The sequence below is a fragment of the Lutjanus erythropterus genome, chromosome 10, assembly GCF_056507025.1.
Source record: "Lutjanus erythropterus isolate fLutEry1 chromosome 10, fLutEry1.hap2, whole genome shotgun sequence".
NCBI classification, from domain to species: domain Eukaryota; kingdom Metazoa; phylum Chordata; class Actinopteri; order Lutjaniformes; family Lutjanidae; genus Lutjanus; species Lutjanus erythropterus.
The window spans coordinates 27952795-27972154 of NC_139326.1; the positions used below are offsets into that span (position 1 = coordinate 27952795).

The 19360-nt window shown below is 41.5% G+C and overlaps 1 protein-coding gene across 2 annotated transcripts in view; it reads right to left on the minus strand.

Moving 5' to 3' along the window:
- The window catches only part of emid1 (EMI domain containing 1), a 91157-nt gene that overhangs the window by 16848 nt on the left and 54949 nt on the right, over positions 1 to 19360 (minus strand). For both annotated transcript variants that reach the window (XM_084728897.1, XM_084728898.1), the window contains exons 4-8: positions 4990 to 5079; positions 4818 to 4879; positions 4593 to 4725; positions 1885 to 1929; positions 1674 to 1781 (exon numbers count right to left, since the gene is read on the minus strand). In XM_084728897.1, coding sequence (XP_084585023.1) covers positions 1674 to 1781; positions 1885 to 1929; positions 4593 to 4725; positions 4818 to 4879; positions 4990 to 5079 — 438 coding nt within the window. The remainder of the gene's footprint in view (positions 1 to 1673; positions 1782 to 1884; positions 1930 to 4592; positions 4726 to 4817; positions 4880 to 4989; positions 5080 to 19360) is intronic.

The window sequence follows — 19360 nt, forward strand, 5'->3', positions numbered from 1 at the left end:
TATGTTGCACCCAACTTTAAAACTAGCATAAACGTAAGAAATAATAAATATGAATTCAAATTACATTTATTTCTGTTGCACCAAAACTTTAAACTCCTTGCAAACAATGTAATGTTTTTTGTCTAGCTAGCAAGGAATCTAACTTTTAAAAACCCTTTTAGCTAGCTAGCAAACAATATAATGATTTTTTACTTTTAAGCTAGCTATGAAACCATTTTTTAAACCTTTTGGCTAGCTAATAAACCATAGATAAATAGATCTTGCGTTCATGATTTGATGTGTGTCATATTGAGGAGGCTGGATTGTAACAAAGATGTGCACTGAGAGATGCAGATTTCACTACAAAATCACCTGTAATTCACTTCATTCTGAACTGATTCTCATCAAATTTGGTTTGTTATGAAAGTGAGAAATTGAACATGACGATGGTTACTTGTTGGAGTTACTGAGGGCGATCTAATCAGCTGTATGCCAAAACATTAACCTTCTGAATAGACAACTTCCCCTGGGACACACGGGTGTCCACGGGCGACCAATGTCCCTATACTGAATAAACTATTTATTTTTATTGACTATATAACCACTATTTAATTCTATTTTTTTTTCTCCCCCTGCTTAATTTTATGTATGGATTTATTCATTTTAAACCCAATGTTCCTAAACTCTAATTAGAACTAATCTTTATACTTGTCAACCCTCCTGGTTTTCCTGAGAGACTACCTTTTTTCAGCGCCCTCTCTCGGTTTCTGCCTGGGGTCACAATAATCCCATATTTCTCCTGATTTATGAAAAATTCTCATTCCCATTTCTTATAAAAAGTTTTAAGGGAAAAGGCCTTTTTTCTAAGAGCAGTGTAACTAACCTGCCCTTACTAAAACATTTGTGAAATATTAACTTTCTGTGTTATAGTAATCAAATTTGAAATTGGACTAAGTAAAAGCCATTGTCCCATTGTGTTTTCCAGCCAGCAAGTGTCACATATTTTCTCATTTTCCTTCTTTAAAGGCCACTAGAAAGCAGGAACAAAAAGGCTATGAGACCCAAATATTTCCCAGGGAGGTCCCCCAGACCGCCGTTTTGGTTTAGAAAACCTCCATATTTTTTAAATCTCAAGGTTGGCAAGTACATTATCTTAGATTAAATTAATCTTTGGTGGTGCAACCCAGTCAGTGTCTGTTCTGGTTCGGTGACCATGAGCAGCAGCACATGTTAGGCTATATGTAGTCTGAAAACAAATGCTTTTGCTGCCCACTGAAGCAGCACTTTTAGAAACATATGATTTTGAAAGCCGACCAACAAAATGCCCAGATTCCAGTAAGTTAGGCCTCAGGGCCCACTGGAACGCTGACATTTACCACTGGAGGGTCTGTGGGCTGACCGACTGTGGTTTAAGAGAAAGACAAACACTCTCGAGCAGGACATAATGGGTCAGGCTTGTTGGAGATCTCTCAGATTTTTCCTCTGTTGTTTCCACAGGTCTTTAGCCAATAGTGAGCCATTCAAACATCTTGTTCTACAGACAATAGGTTAAGTGGACAGGCAAGTGTACAACTGGCCTGAACACACAAATCTTTACGACAAACTGTGTCAACACCCACTAAGACGAGGTTCATTTGTTTCTCTCAGCTCACACCTGTCCACTAACAGTGAGCTGTTAGTCAGTCCTCTCTTACCTGCAGGTCCTGGGGATCCCTTCAATCCAGGGGATCCAGATGGGCCCCTTGTCCCAGCGTCCCCCCGAGGCCCCGAAGGACCTGGCAACCCTCGAGAGCCTGGCTTCCCTAAGAGGAGGAAACAGTCATGAGTAATCATGTTGAAGCCTTAACTGGTTTACATCTTAAATGGGTTTACATCGAATGAAAGGCAACCATGGTTACAATTTACCGTCTCTGCCAGGAAGCCCATCTCTCCCCCTTTCACCCCGAGGACCTGTAATGAAAATGGAGAGGTGGCTTAATTGAGAGGTGGAAATATATGAACTCAAAACACCTGGAAACTCTCAATTCTATTTAAGTAACAGATCGAAAAGACTTCTCATTACTGTGTTTATGTCATTGTTAGGGATGATTTAAATTTCACTTCCAAAAAATTTGATATTTTCATTAATCAAAGAAGTTTATAAAGAAACAATTCATTTTGACGTAGCCAATCAATTTCTGAAAATGACTGCTGTTTCAGTGATTTCACTGCAAATGCTGCTGTTAATTAGGCCTTTGGTATAAGTTTGAGCAGAGCTCTGGCTGTTGTGATGTTAGAAACTCCACTGATTTAACATGTCAAACTCTGTTTGCGGGTCTTGGGAAGTGTCATGTACTCCCTCCATCTTATGTTCTTCTCCCTCTCTCCTCTCTTTTCTTATGTCTCTCCGGTGTTGTTGGTTGGGTTGATTAGTGGGTGGTCCTGCCTCCATATCTAAGGGAGGCTCTCCCAGGTGAAGGAGCCTTATCTTTGCTCCTTATTCTGGCTTCTTATTTTGGATGGAGGTCTTATAGTCCAGTTTTCCTGACTTCTGTTTGGTAGTTTAATTTAAAAAGTTATATTCCTTTTGTGGCTCCAAAGCGAGCTGTATGAAGTCTGATAAATTACCTCAAGTGATGTCACTTGAGTCAGCTTCATTTGAGTCTAAAGACTACAAGTTTGTAAATTAAAAGGTTCAGTTGCATTGTGGGTAATGTAGGCAAAAGATTTTGAAAAGAGAGAAGAAGGTGTGGAATAAAGATGATGCAGCTGAGTCTGAAAATGTTAAAGGATTGCGATGTTAAGTTGGTGGAGCTTATTGTTTTAATTATGAAAGACTTACAAGGCTGAAGGCCTTTGACAGTTTTGCTCATAGAGTCTAGAAGTTACACTGTTCACTGCACCCAGCAGTGCATCAGAAAACACAACATAATAACTTTTAACACTTATTCTTTGAGCATTAACATACAGCAGTGCTAGAGGAAAGGTGATTAAATGGGAACATGAATACACTCAGTAAATGTCATAGTAATTTGCCTATTTGATCATGACATTCATTATCTTGTATATGTTGGCCCGATGGTGGCGCTAGAGGAATGCTCACAGACACCCAATGCGTAAAAACATTTATCCTCTGGGTAGAATGAATGTGTTCAGTAACTTTCCAAGGCAAGATCTCTCCAGCTTTGCTCAGTCGTGATGCACATAATAATGTCTGTAAATGCCTATAAATTGGTAGTATAAAAAGACACCATATCAGACAGCAATGAATGCCACAAACCCCTACGACACATCAGCTGTGTCTGAACAGTTCCTACTGTACATTGTACACTATTTACATTTTACTTGAATGTTAGAATTATGTGTGTGAATTTTATTCACATTATGAAAAATTACACGATTGAACGAAAAAAGTAGTGTGCATGGCTGTCTGCTAACAATCTCACTACGCACTGCATCACATTTTATGAATGCAAAAATGTCCATTATGCAGCTATACAGCTGACAGTTATAGGTGGAAATGACAAAGATTCATAAGTGTCCAAAGTCTCAATTCCTGCTCACTAATGAGTAAATTATTGAGTGTCTCATACAGGGAGTAGTGTATGAATGACTGAGGGAGTGACTTTGAACACAGCACCAGTTTTCGCTGGGATTGTCATTAACTATTACAATCCCACTGGTATTAAATATTAACTGCAACTTTTCTATTTTAAGAATAACTTTTATAACTGCTGCATTTCTCTAATCCTTTTTTTTTTGCTTCTGTTCCCACATGTCTCCAAGCTGTTTCTCTTCCCCTCTCTCTATCTTTCTGTCTCTTTCTTTCCTTCTTTGTGTGGCCTGTCCTGTTCCAGGTCTCCATGGTTAAGAGGATGTCTTTGGGCTCAGGACCCACTGACAACACCTGAAGTCATTCAACGCCCTCTTGGATCCACATTCTTTACATAATATGTATCAGAAATTTGGTCATAAAAAATTGTATTTAATGTGATTTTCTTGTTGCTGTTCTTTAAACAAAACATTGTCTGTCTGGGAGAGGGACCCTCCTCTGTGGCTCTCCCCGAAGTTTCACCTATTTTTTCTCTGTTAAAAGTTTTTTGGGGAGAGTTTTTCCTCATCCGAATAAAGGGTCTAAAGGACAGAGGCGTCTGTACAGATTGTAAAGCTCCCTCAGGCAAATTGTGATTTGTGATATTGGGGTATATAAATAAAATTTGACTTGACTTGAATAGAACTGATCCACTTTATAAACTTTTTCTGACAGTGCAGCAGGGTGAGTGAACTTTCAGCAGCAGCCAGTGCTGGGCTCCACTCCAGGAGAGGAGAGGACTTCCATGCTCTCAAGTGTTTGCTTTCCACACAGCCACAGAGAGCTGAAAGTGAGCAGCACAGACAACTGGGCTCTTACTTTTTACTAAAGGAAATGAGTGTATGTGCAGGGAAGGAAATGGGATATGATCGGAGGTGAGCAGGTAGAGGGCAGAAAAAGAGTTGCAGCTCCCAGAGAAAAGCTGCAAGGAGTGATTTCTGACTCAATTATCTAAACACAAAACCCTGGACTCCACTTAATGGAAACATGCAGTATTTTTTAACTTAAAGCTTAGCCATGCATGACAGCATGATATACCTACCTGCAGGTCCCTGCTCACCAGGAGCTCCCTGAGCGGGCACAGCCCCCATCAGTAATGAGGCCTCTGGTGCAGTTCCTCCTTTAACCTGAAGGTGACGATGTGATACGGAGACCGGGGCAGTGAGCAATTGGACCTGTACAGGAAGACATAAAAAGTGTGAGCAATTAAACAATAACATCATATTTCTCAGTGATGTGGATGTGGCTGAATGTGTCGAGTCCATACCTTTGCCTCCAGTGAGTTCAGCCTGTCGCTCAAAGCTGTGATTCGACTGCAGTTGAGACAATCTAAAAAACAGAATATTGCTAAATTAACCATCAGGAATCGGACACTTAAACATGTAGCATACCTTTGTCATTGTGTTGTATCACAGTAGTAAAATGTTGATAGTTCTTACTAGAGACTGTCTCTCCTGTGCGTGCAGCTGGGCGGCGTAGCATGGATGGTTTCCTCACTGCTTCTTGAACTACGAGCTGGTTCCCTGACTCTGTAACAGAAGATATAGACACAGAAAAGGCAGTTATTGTGATGTCTTGACATCGAAAGCATAATCATTTGATTAAGAGATTCCTAGTTTCTTTATTATGCAATATGAAAATCAAATGGTGGGAATCGCCTTTCCAAATTTTCACCAAGATCAATCTGAACACCAAATTTAATGGGAAGCAATTCAAACATTTGCTGTGGATACTGGAGCTAATTAGTTGATTGGCTACATTTTTTTTCAAGCAAAAACACCAAAATTCTCTGGTTTCAGCTACTTAAACGAGAAGAGTTGCTGGTTTTTTCTATTTTATATCACTGAAAATGGAGCATCTTCGAATTTTGGACTGTTGTTCGAACAACTGAAGACGTCTTCCTGGGTTCTGGGAAATTGTAATGGACAAGTGTTTTAGTTGCCTTAAGCCATGTTTCAGCCATGGTAAATGGAACTTTTAGTCCCAGGAAAGACGGTTCAAGGAATTTCAGCCCGTTGTCTGTGTTTTCACTCTGAAGATTAGGCAAACTACTAAGTTCACGTATGAAAAAGCAATAGCTGTTACAACATTGATGACACAAACTCTAAAGTTTCCAGTTCTCACTGAATTTCTTCCTCAGCATGAATGTGCAATAAAGTCTGGACTTGGCTGTCAGGCCATCTGTTGGCTGCAGATTTTAAAAATGGTTGCTGTAATAAAATGTACTCAACCAATCAGAAATACTCAGCACTGCAAGTCTCAGTTTCTGTACTTTTGGAGAGTACAACTACTAACCCCCAAGCAGGGACTTTTTGGGTTGTAAAATCATGCAGCCAGAACATAATTTAGATTGTGGTCTCTGCAGTGGAATTGCAAAGGTTCCTTCAAAAGTTCCTCGTTCCTGCAGTAGAAATGCAGCTATGGTTTGTTTGCCATGACCAAAACCTTTCTTTAATGATGGCAATCCTGTAGATGTCATGTGCAGATATTGTCAAAAAATATAAACCGCTGTCATGAAATAAATCCAGAAATCAGAGAAATTGTTCAATATTAATGGTCTGCCTGTCTGGCAGTACGGCTCTATCTGGAGTAACTATCTATCTGCAATGAGTAACTGATTATTAATCAACTATCAAATTAATCTGTAACTATTTTACCATTTTGAGTCAGTTTTTTCATTAAAAAAAGTCATTTTTTTTCTCTGATTTCAGCCTCTCAAACGTGAATATTTTCTGGTTTCTTTACTCCTTTATGACACTAAACTGAATATCTTTGAGTTGTGGACAAAACAAGACATTTGAGGATGTCACATTAGGCCTTGGGAAACAGTGATCAACATATTCACCATTTTCTGACATTTTACGAATTAATTTAATTGAGTAAATAATCCCCTGATTAATGAAAATAATCACTAGATGCAACCCTAGATGTATCAACTGTTTACATTCTCAGGTTATATTGACGTGAAGGTGTTTTTTGGGCTACAGATCTCAATGACAGTTACAGTGACTGTATAGGACAGTCAGCGGTCTGGACAGACGACAGAGAAACAACTACAGAGTCTGAAGAAAAAGAGACAGAAAAATGTTATAGTATCTCAACTGAACCATGAACTCATTAATAGGAAGCAGGTGTCGATAAGTCATTTTGTATTTAATGTGAAGTCATCAGTCCAGTGATAAAGACAGTATGCAGCCTGCTGTCCAACAGGTGATCTTCTTACTATCAGCCTGAAAGAGCTGACAAAACCAGTTGTAGAGAAGACAGAAACATAAATCTCCAGTGACAGTTGCAGCTTTTTGTCTCCGTTACATTTCCAAGAGATAAACAGTGTGCATGCTGCGTCTCTGCCAAGTTGCTTTCCTTTTGCCTTGTGTCTTTATGGAGCATAAAATCTCAAAGCCTGGGAGAGAGGGCGTGTAAAGACAAACAATAGTTTCCTTGTGCAGAGAGAATGGGTAGTCTCGGCTCGCATTCTGTCTTGCCTTCATTTTATGAAGTGTGGGAGTTTGTGTCCCTGGGTTCTGGATGTTTTGAATGGGCAGACCTTTGTGGAAAAGCTAGACTGACTGCTTTGTCTGGCCTGCTCTGGCTCTGCTCGGCCCAGGTGCTCCTGATACAAACAAGAGGCTGGGTTCAGCACCTCATTAGCCACCAGGAAGCACGTCTTTGGCGTTCAGTGGCCAGCCGCCACAGTCAACGCCAAGTGTTATACTAAAAGAAGCCATGAAATAGCACCTGCAGCACCAGAGCCGTATTCTCCTTTTCAGCCTCACTTTTTGTAACATCTCATGTCATGATCCGTCTCTATCCGCTGCAGACGCAGGACAGCAAAATGGAGAGCTTATTGTCACGAAGAAAAATAAACGTTCGGGAACTTAAGACAGGAAAGCATAATGGTTTAGTGATTACCCAAAGAGAAGGGGGAGAAAGAGGGCAAAGGAAGAGTATGAAAAGTACACAGAACACATGGTTTAGGGTAAACTGAGACCGCCGCAATAATTCCCCCTCCTCAACCTCTGTGCTCATGATTTCACTGTTTTGGGTTCTGGGTATTTCTCCGAGGATTACATGTGTAGATGGATGTAAACCATGTAAGACCTGAGGCTGAAATGTTATGGCAGGAGCTCTAGATCGCGGAAAACCGTTCCACGTTTCGATAACGATTATAAACCTTGTATACACAGTAGAGTCAAGAGGAGAACATACACTTTGATGTGCTCCTCACTCGTCTGTACCACACTTCAGTCCACACGGGGAAGCAGCTCTGTCAGTCGGTCGGTCCACATCCTCCAGGTGGCCACAGACTGAAATCTGGCATGGAGGTCAAGTGTATGAAAGCGTGTGTTCAAGCCAATTGGATAAAAGGGGATGTTCTAATGGGAGCGGCCTATCGCAGAAAGGTGCATACCCTCCAAGTGGATCCACAGACTCGCACATGATTTGGTGTGTAGGTTGGTCGTGAGCCAAAGAACAAACAAAACAAAAAGGTGCATGACTTCTACATGCATTCACCTAATATGACTAAACTCATGAACTCTTCTTTGTAGGCCTCTGTGGCCTCCTTATACATTAACCACAGAGGTCAAGGTCAATAACAGGTTGCAGCTATAGTGAATTCCCACTTTTTAAAATGTAATATGGAGGTATTTGTCTGGGGCAAGATTTAAAAGTAACAGAATATACATTACAATACAAACTCAACACTTTGTGAGGGTAACACTACACATAATCATGTGGACTTTACAGTCTCAATAAACATGTGCACTGATGCTCCTCATGCTTGTTGTACTAACAAATTTGACTAAGTGACAAAGTCTAAAACATTAGCATCTTTACAGTTATATAGTTATATTAAGTTTAGTTTTTATTTTTACTTCAGTTGACTAAACTGTTTCTTCAGACCGCGTTTCAGTCTTTAGTTTAGTTTCAGTTAACTTGGTATCTGTGTGTGTACATGCACATGCCGGGGACTTTTTTCTCTGGAGCTCGGCTCATGTAGATGGCTGCATTCAATTACAAAGGGGGGCTCTGGATAGGAAATCTAGCTCTCACCCCTAACGGCACCTCTTCTCCCTCTAGAGTAAAGAACATTCAAGTGCCAAGATCCCCTCACCCACACTCCAGCTATTGTATAAAGCATTAAGCCGGCTTTGGCACAAGGACAACTGTCTCCCACACACACACCTCTCATTCTCCCTCTGTCTGTCTTGCAACAACAAATTTAAAATCCTGCAACACCCCTCTTCTCTTCTGCCTCTCCTGTGACGGTGTCTGTTACCTACAAGGCCTGCGGCGGGTGTGTGTGCACGAGGATGAGTCGGATGCCTCGAGTGTGATCCATCGCGCTCTTGGCCAACAATAACATCATCACGGTTAATGAACGCCCCCCGATGGACGCGGCTCATTGTATCCACGCTTTGTTCTCAGTGGGCTAATTGCCCCAGTCTGGGGAGGGGGGGTGTCAAAGAAATGTGTGAATGTATTTGACCTTTTGCCCCCATGTTGCACTGGGCCCATATCAGAGACTGAGTCAGAGCTCTTCATTAGAGGAATCCCCCCACAGAGAGTTCAGTGGGCCAGAGGCCATCCTGACATCAGCTCTGTCTCTCATTCCACGTCTCTCTCTCTCTCTCTCTCTCTCTCTCTCTCTCTCTCTCTCACACACACACACACACACAGACACACACACACACACACACACGGGCATACACATACTCCCAGTTCAGTAATTTGTTTACAAACACTCTTTGAAAAATCATTACCCTCGCTGAACCAATAATCTCAGAGGAAAAGGAGGAAGATATGAGCGAAGGTCACAGCAGGAAGGTTATCTTTCCATTTCATGAGTGAGTGTGTTTAGGCAGTGATGACGGATGGCCTGTGGGATTGTTTATGCTCAAGCACATGATGATATGCACTGGATGTTATTTTTTATTTTATTTATTTTTTTCAAACTTATGTTTTTGGGCTTTTCTTGACTTTATTTGATAGGACAGCTGAAGAGTAGACAGTAAAGCAGGGCGAAGAGAGAGAGGATGACACGCAGCAAAGGGCCACAGGCAGGAGTCGAACCAGCAGCCGCTGCAGAGGACTGATAGCCTCCATACATGGGGTGGACGCTCTACCAACTGAGCTAAACAGCCGCCCCTCACTGGATGTTATGTTTAAATGAATTTGTAGCCGCAAGAAAAGGTGCGAGGACTGTAGCGCTGCAATGATTAGTCAATCTATCAGATGTCAACTACTAAATTAATTGCCAACTCTTTTGATGATTCATTAATCTTTTTGAGTAATTTTTTCCAGAATAAAATGTCCAAATTCTCTGATTTCAGCTCCTCAAATATGATCAGGGTTTCTGCAGATTTGAAAAAGTGAAATTTAAGACATTTTAAGTGCATTATGAATGAAATATAAGACCTATTTCATGTCCATACTAGCAAAAAAAAGTACAAGCACAGATTGTATTAGTGATTGTTAATGCTGTTTGTGTTTTCAGTTGTTACAATGAAATCAATATAAATTTTAAAGGTTGATGCAACGTTGACTTTTTAGACTTTTTAAGGAAACCCTGTATGAATATTATATGTCTTTTATGACAGTAAACTCGGCCTCTTTGAGTTGCTGACAACATAAAAACATTTGAAGACATCATCCTGACATCATCTTGGGCTTTGGGAAACAGTATTTCACATTTTTCACTAATTGAATAATGAAAAAAAATGGTTGACAGATTAATCAGTTATGACAATAATCATTAGCTGTAGCCCCACAGGACTCAGTGATGAGAAGCCTTTAAAAGCTACTTCAGACTGAATTTATCAAAATGAAAGTTTATAATGGAGCTCTGCAGGTATCCAAAAGTTGAGAGGGGCTTTCTGAGCCTGTAGCCGGGGGCTAAGGTTAGACAGACCAATGAAATTGTTTGCCGAAATCTGAGCAATAGGTCTGCCAAGCCACACATGTAGCCCCGTGGGCGTCAGATGAAACCCAGACAGGACTTGTTGTTTCTCTCCCGTGTTTCCTCTGCTGCACATCACTCGCTGCTTAAATAAATGAAAAACACAGACTGTGAGTAGACTGAACACTAGCCTGTCAAATTAAAAGAAAATATCAACATGTGAGTGTAGTTCAACTTATAATATAATGGATTTCAGTTAGTTTAAAGTGGAAACAGACAGCTTTTCAGCCCCCTAGCATTTCCAGTTGTTGAGTAGCAAAGACAACAGGTGTTGTGTTGAAATCTGTTTCCCTGTTACCCCTCACCTTACCTATGCCTAACCATAACCTAGGGAAACCCCATCTGACGGGGGAAAAACTTTGAGTTTCCTCAGAGCGTCGCTCCATGAAGACATAATCAGCACCAGTTTGGAAATAAGAGAGAGGGAAAAAAGCATGTCCACTGAAGAGGTAAACTGAAAATGTCACAGTTTTTATTGAATTTGGAACCAGGCAAAAGTTATTGTAATGATGTGCACTGTATAGTAATAACAGTTTTAGTAATGTTAATGTGGTTAGAAAAGTTGCTGTCTCGTTCTAGTTTACACTAAATATTCATTGTGTAACTCATCAATACTATGCTGGCTAAATTATATCTGTTGTATTGCATTATACTTCGTATTATTTTTATATATTATATTACATGTACATTGTACAATATATGAACATGACCTCAATAATTTTTGACCTCAGTATTGTCCATTGTGTTTATATGTGTATTTGTTTACTTACTTATTTGTTTACATTTTAGCCACCATGATAAACAGCAGGGTTTTCCTGAACATTGTAAGACTTGGGAGCAGTGTCTAAAAGCTGATTGCACCAGAAAAACCTATTCTGAGGCATGTTTTGCTGTCATTTCTGGTTGCACTGCTTCTGTGTTCTCGTAATCTACTGTTTGTGTTGGAGTTTCACCATGGGCTGAGCCCAGACAGCTCCTCCAAACACACTGACTCTATACACCCCTATGTCAAAAGCAAGACCATTTTTGTTAACAGAGCCCAAGAGTTTTATTTGTTGATTTGACTCTGTGGGTTTACATATTATTTGTTTTATGTATTTATGATATCATTATACTTTTTCACATGTCAATTCAGATGTCTGAATATTCTTAAGAATTAAAAGCTCATTGCTCTTTGAAAGGCCGTACTTGCAATATTATGCTATTATATTGTCTTGAAATGACAAATAACTCGTCCAACAAAAATAGTTATACAGGCTTGGACATGACAATGTGGACAGAAGGAGAGTGAATGGTCGCTCGCCTTGGTAACACACTGTTTGTGGGCCAACTCCACACACACATTCATGCCAAGCGTGAACACGGCTGAAGGGGGAAGCCCGGCTGCACTCAAACAGAAAGCAACATTTTTGATTTGGATTCCACAAAAGCATGAAAAATCTGTTACTATTATATCATTATATTCTTATTATGGCAGCTTTAGTCAAGAGTTATTATTATTGGCCTTAAAAAACCCACTTGGAGCTCAGCTGGTACCACCACAGCGAGAGGGCTGCAGCTGTACGCCTCGCTCTACAAACTAAGGTGTGTGCTCTGGTGTGGGGTTTTGTCTGTGTGTGTGTGAGAAAGTGCACGTGTGACAAACCCACACACACTGGTCGTATTATTAATGGGCCAAGGTCATTCCTTCAGTGATACTCTCCCAGTGAAAATAAACCAGAGTCCTCATGCTAAGAGCCCGGTTAGCGCTGCCAACTGGAGCCCTTAAACACACAGACATCTCACACTCAGCTGCACCGACTGTCTGATCCTCCGAGCTCATCACCTCTGTAAGGTTTATTTGTTCTCTGCTTCTGCGAGGAGGATTCAGCAGCCTTCAAACAGACAGGCCTTAAGAAGCGAGACTTCTGTCATCCTCTCATATGGTCTGCAGCAGCAGACAGCAGGTGAATAAATGAAGACAGAGTGAAGCAGAAGTTGTGTTGCACAGCCTTTAAAAGCTTGTCTGTGCTGTTTCCTTCAGTGTAATTGTGTTATCGCAAAGTCTGAAGTTCCTGTGAGGAGCTACAGTGTAGGGCCTGGCAGCAGATGTGAATGCAAACATCAAAACACACACACAGAAACACACACAGTGCAGCGAGCAGACACAGCAGAGCGCAAGGTCCTGATCCATCTCTGTCTGGTCAATTAGCTGAGCTCAGCGCTGCAGCATCATTAGTGACCAGGTGCTGACAGCCGACCAGGGGAGGCGTTTGTCTCTGTCTCTGCGCCACCTCGGACAGACTGAAGACTGCTACACACACACACACACACACACACACACACACACACACACACGGTCTGCTCATAGAGAACACGGTCCTCCTTGAAACAAGCCGAGCTGAACAAGGTGGATACTCTGAACATATGTTTGCTGAATGAGCATTTGTCTATTTTTGAATCCTTATGAGACAAATTGAGGTGATGTGATCCTGTTTCATTCTGTTCTTCTCCTGCTGCTTCCTCTCAATCTGTCCTTGTCTACTGATCATTTTCCTCCCAAAAAAACTATATGGAACCCATTTATTGCATATTTTAAAAATTACTTCTGCAAATTGAACTAAAAAAAATAGTTGTTTCAGCAGACCTGGTACCCTATGTTAAGAACAGTTGAAAAGACAGCAATGTGTTAAGCAATCAATTATCAATTCTTTTGCACAGTAAAGTTAAATTTAGTAAATAAATCACTGAAGAAACGAACTACTAAAAGGGAGTCAAATTAAAGTTGTGTGACAGATATGAGCAGTTTAGTGCAGCTGATTCAGGTGTGGTTTGATCTACTGACTTCATAGTTAATTTAATGAGTAAAGCACTAATTGCACAGGACAAGTATTACCAGAGTATTTTTTAATTGAGCAAACTATTTTACACACGTGTTTGACCCTGGTCTTGAGACAGGTCTTCTACTAGGGATACACGTCAGTACTGACCCGATGAAGCAGATCATGTGTCTTTTATGGCGTTACAGATCTATATCTGATCTATGTCATTATCAAATTCAGCATTTTCAATCAATCAGTTTGGGTTACAGCAATCACTGTGCACACAGATTTTCAAAATGGGAAAGAGAAAACAGGAGCCTCATTACAGAAACTCCCTGTCCTATCCTATCTTATCTTAGTTTAGGATGACAGATTTTTTTGAATTACAGAAACATGTTTCCTAAGCACGTTTAGGAAAGAATCTTATTTTAGGATAGGAATCTAGCTATTACAGGACTGTCCTAACTGAAGAATTTCCTGTTCTTAGTAATCCTAAGATAGGACAGCATAGCACAGCATTTGATCAACATGCTACATCAGTCCAAATCTTTCTGGGCCAACAATTGGGAAGAAAACTCCCCAAAAAGTTGGGGCTTCCTCTCCTCCACAGACTAATGCCCCAGACTCTTCAATGCTAAATTGTCTTTTCTTGTACACCACAGCAAGCTCACTAGACAGTGACAAGTGAATTGAAACAACCATTGTTAAGGATACAGGCTGTCAAGTTAAGACAAGATGTGAGGTCTGAGATAGGATAAAACAGAGATTAGGTTAGGAATTGCTTCTTTAGTAGGAAGATAGGATTTTTCTTATCTCTCAAACTTAAGATAGGACAACAGTAGGATTTTTTTCTGTAATTAGGCCCCGGGTATTGGATCAGTGCTCTCGCAGATACCCTGAGCTGAGGTATTTCAATTGGCGCCAGTAAATGAAAGGAGGATCGGTGCATCCCTCTCTCATATACGAAAGTTGCTGGACCATGCATTTTCACTGATGGTCAGCTCAAACCAATCACTGCTGGAATTAAAACATATTAAAGCACCAGTCAGCATCTTCCACCTCTCACACAACTGGCTGGTCTCAGTCATCAAGAGTTGGTGCTCTGCCTGGTGCAAACCTGCACCTGAACCCCAGTGTTTACTGCGCTTTCCCAGGGTCGCAGGTCTCTTTTATTAGGTGGCTGACTTAAAGGGTGGGACATACTTCATCATTTCCTTCCTTTGGAATTGCCCCCGTGCCTTCCCGCACCTCTCGGCCTGAGAGTGGAGCAGCCCACACACTGGACAGAGTCAGCTGTAATTACAGGTAAGAAGGAAGTGTGGCCACACTACAACAATCGGTCAGATAATTGATCCCAGAGGAAAAAGTTAATCTAAGCGAGGCTGAATCCTCACCTCCGCACTGCCTTTGAGCTGAAAACAAGTGCAGTGAGGCAGCCGGTCTACATCTGCTCCGATTTACAAGTGGAGGTGAGGTGTTGCAAAGACCTGCTGCAAATGAAACCACGCTAAAGCCTCCAGGACCCTGAGGTGAGAGCAGGTCTCACCTCATGCACACATATCTCACTTCATCAATCATCACAGACACTTAAAGCCAAAGCAATGCAGGGAAACACACTGTCGCCCCGCCACCACACCCTCCACAGAGCTGGACCTCCATCACTCACAACAAAGGGGGAAAATAATTAATTACATTTAGTCTGGTTACTGCACTTGAGGAGATGATTTATGTAGTTGGACTTTTTGGAGTAGTTTTAAAGTCAGCACACTTCATCCTGTTAAATAGGCTAGTTTGAACTGCATCCTATATTTTATAATTTACATTACTTGATTGGATTCGTTTCTGTCTCCATTCACACTTGTCCAAATAAGACTGACTGGTGGATTTTAACATCTTTATCGTGCTTGACCTTTTCAAAGCGGTCCCCTGAAATGTGTTATTTTTGCCTATAATATTTGAATATTTATGAACACAGGGGTTCCTAAACAGCATTAGAAGGACATATATTGAAAATGGCTAGAAAGCTGAGACTCTTATGGATTCAATAAGTGCACATCTGATGATGTTTGTCCCGATCATAGCCATTTCAGTGAAACATAGCTTCTCAATTTAAAATGTTTTTTGAACATTTTATCAATTCTTGATGGAATGGAATATTTAGGAAAACAGTTGTCCAAAAACATAGTTTGTCACTACATCTAAAAATGCAAGTTAAGACTCTACCATGCAAAGAGAAAGACATATATCAATAATAAGCAGAAAAGTGTGCTGTGGTCTGCTAGTTAACATTTCAGATTGTTTTCAGTAATCAAGGCCATCGTGACATCTGAGCTAAAGAGGAAAAGGACCATCCAGATTGATACCAACACTGGTAATAATCTGTGAAGGCACCATTTATGCTTAAATGTACATACAGTTGGGGCAACTTATGCTGCCATCAAGACAACATCTCTTTCAGAGTTTTCTCTGATTATTTCAGCAAGACAATGTCACATTCTGCATGTGTTACAACACTGTGGCTTTGTAGTAAAAGAGTTCAGATATCAGACTGGTCTGCCTGCAGTCCAGACCTGTCTCCCTTTGAAAATGTGACATGCTGGAGACCCTGGACTGTTGAGCACGTGAAGCCAAGCAAGAATGTAAAAGAATTTCTTTTTCAAAACTTTATCAATCAGTATCCTCAGTTCCAAAACACTTACTGAGTGCTGTTCAAATAAAATACGATGCATCACAGTGGTAAATATGCTCCTCTTTCTTGGAGCATGTTGCAGGCATCAAAATCAGAATGAACGTATATTTACAAAAAACAATTAAGTGATGAGTTTGAACATTAAATATCTTGTCTTTGTACTGTATTAAATTGAATATAGGTCAAAAAAGTATTTGCAAATAATTTCATTCTGTTTTTATTTCTGTTTTACATAAAGTCCCAACTTTTTTGGAATTGGGGTTGTATGATTTTCAAACACGTTGCACAAACATAACCACAGAAAGAGAAAAAAAAGCTGCAGAGGCCACTTGTTGTTTCACTGATCTCCTTCAGTCCTGGCTCTGCAGATTCCCACATCAGTCCTTTCAGCTCTTCCAGCCCATCCAGATGTGCTTGCACACACAGCCTCTAATCTTTCACAGGAAGGGGGAGGGTCTCCTGCCTTTCCTCACGCCCCTCTGTCCCAGACAGGGCTGTCTTTACCTCACCTTCCCTCTCACTCACTAACTCACTCTCCCTATCTGTCTCACTCTCTCTGTTTTTCCACCACATGCCTGTAGTGATGCTGATGGCAGTGATGGGGTCTGCATCTCAGGCTGACTGCCCCCCTCCCGCCCGCCCGCCCCCGTCCACAGCAGGCGGTGGTGTGTAATTACAGAGCAGCGCCGGGCTGAGTGGTCTGACTGGTGGGGTGACTGCGGTCTGCTGACAGAGGTGTTTGTCTGGCCTGAAGACATGAGCTCCCATTGACATACTGGGACAGGAGACTGGGCTCACTGGACACAGACAGCGGCGAGGTAGAGCTCTCTGCACAGGATGCAGCACTCACCTTCCATAACCTTCCCTATCTTCCTCCCGTCACGCTTCCTGCTTATTGTATTTTCCAGAAGGCTTCATCATGACAGACCCACAACTATCCACCCCACAGAGGTTTGGTCCAGACTGTGGAGAATACCCTCAAGGCACTTGTAGATCCTAATTACAGGGAAATTGAGCTTTGTTTCATAATCACTCACCACCACTGCCTCTAATGACTGAGCAGAGCAGACCTGCCTCCACTGTTTGTTTACCACGTGTTTTAGGGTGTAGCAGTGCGGTGGCGCTCTCTCCTTCTATCACCAGCACGAGCAAATCAGCCATCAGGAGCACAGACAGGACTGCCTTTAAAAATGTTAAATGACATGGGTAAATCCAAGAGAAAAAAAAACACAAAACAACACAAGGGTCGCTCTGTCATCACCTGCTGTTGGTCGCCAGCACAAACACAACACAATGTTCAGTCAGTGCATGGAGTGCATGGGACTGAGCACTGTGGAGAAAAAGTGTACAGCGCAGGAGAAAGAGAGAACAGGAAAAGAGAGAAGTAGAGCAGATAAGGAGCACATTAAAAGGAAGAAAGAACAGGATAAAAGTGCTGCTAAATGCTGTAAAATTACAGATATCTAACAAGTGAGGAACATGACTGGTGTTTAAAGAAAATAAGCACAAGTTTGCAATGGCTGCAACCAGCTATTTAAGTATAAGAAGTGGGAATAAGTCACAACAGCGTAAGAAGGAACTTTCTGCCTGAGCTGCAACGATTAATCAGTTATTTGATTATTAAATTAATCACTAACTATCTTTGAAAATCGATTAATGGCTATATTATAAGGGGTGAAGCGAACCATCACCAACTGTGGCCGCCAAAGGGTGGAGAATGCTTGTGGACCGACCAATGGAGTGACCTGTAGAGCAGCTGGTCGCAGCTAAAAACACACTTGGGCTGCCCTCAGCATGTTGTATCACAACTACCTTTATCAAGTTGATTCTGTGTTTGCACAGACCTCAGACCTTCTTAAACAGTGTTGAGCACCTATTGGACTGCACCATTTTCCTCCTGCATCACGAGGAGGGGCAGCGTTTTCTAGTTAGATTTGTGTTATTATTTTTTAGAAGGGACACACTGTCTGAATGTCCACAACAGCAAGAGAAGCTGCTTGTGACACAAAACAGAAAAAGAATCTGGTGTTTACCCAGAACAAAACCAAAGAATTTGAAGTGAATTTAAAAATGGAATAACTCTAATTTGCTGCTGTCCCAGTAGTATCCAAAAACAAAAACCTGAAGCATATGGCAAAATGGAAACAATCTTCTCGGTGCCATGAAAGCAAACAATGCTGCGGTCTGGTTAAAGTGGCTAAAATTAGTGGTGGGCACATCTGTCATATTGCAGTCTACTGATTTGAGATAGTATGTGGTCGAGACGGACTGCAAATCCACCATCTTTAAACATTTCCTCCACTTGAAAGCAGCAGATGTCTAATAAAAGCCTGTCGCGGAGGCCGAAGATCCAGCTAACACCCTTCACTTTTATTAAGAAAGACACAATAACACAGAAGCCCGATGAAAACGCGGCTCCTCCCTCGTGACCCTGCTTGACCCACATAAAAGCTGCTTTGTAAACTTTTCCTTGGCGTCACTCTCCCGTTCAATGACCTCGGTTGGCATCTTATCCAATGATGTGCAGCCCTTTTCCCCCCAATCTCTCCATCTCTGTCTTCTCCTGTGGTCACCGGGGAAACCAGTGAAAACAGGACTACAGAGCTGCAGAACGGGACATGACTGGGTGAAACCACACAGTTCTCTGCCGCTGCTTTAGTGTGGCAGGGAGGGGTCCGCCTTGTCTGTGACCTCTTCATATAAAACACTCCCGACACACCGCAGTCATTAAACCACACTCCTCTCAGCCAAAATGCTGCCACAAGTGGCCGACAAAAACAATAGCTCTAAAAACAGCCAGCACCAGAATTACACCACCACAGACACACATCAACTATAACACATTAAGTTATTGCTGTTTAAATATCATGCAGGCTGTTGAACGCTTTATAAGCCTCCATGACTAAAATAAGCAAACCCCATCAACATTATGTGAAGCTGGTTTTCCTCTAAAGGATAATTCTACTTTATTACAGCCCGGGTCATGCTGTATTTGGCCACGGTTTCTATTGGGAGTGACATCAATGTACTCACGTCAACATGACCACAATAAAGTCTGATGCGGTGAAGAAACACAGGCAGACAAGTTGTAAAGACACCAACAGTTAAACTAGATTATCTAACCCACTTAACAAATAATAATCATTCTGTGCTCATTCTTGCACAGTCAGACTTCTTTTGAGTGAGGCAGCCAAGTTCAGACATCTCAGCTATTAAGAATACAATGCAGGCCCACTGGATGTCTTGGTCCTGCCCAGAGCAAGATAATAGCAGTACCCTCCACGCCCATGGCAGGTGGGGCTGTACATGTTGCTGCTGCACCTACCACTTAAATATCTTTTGTTCAAACAGCTGGTCAT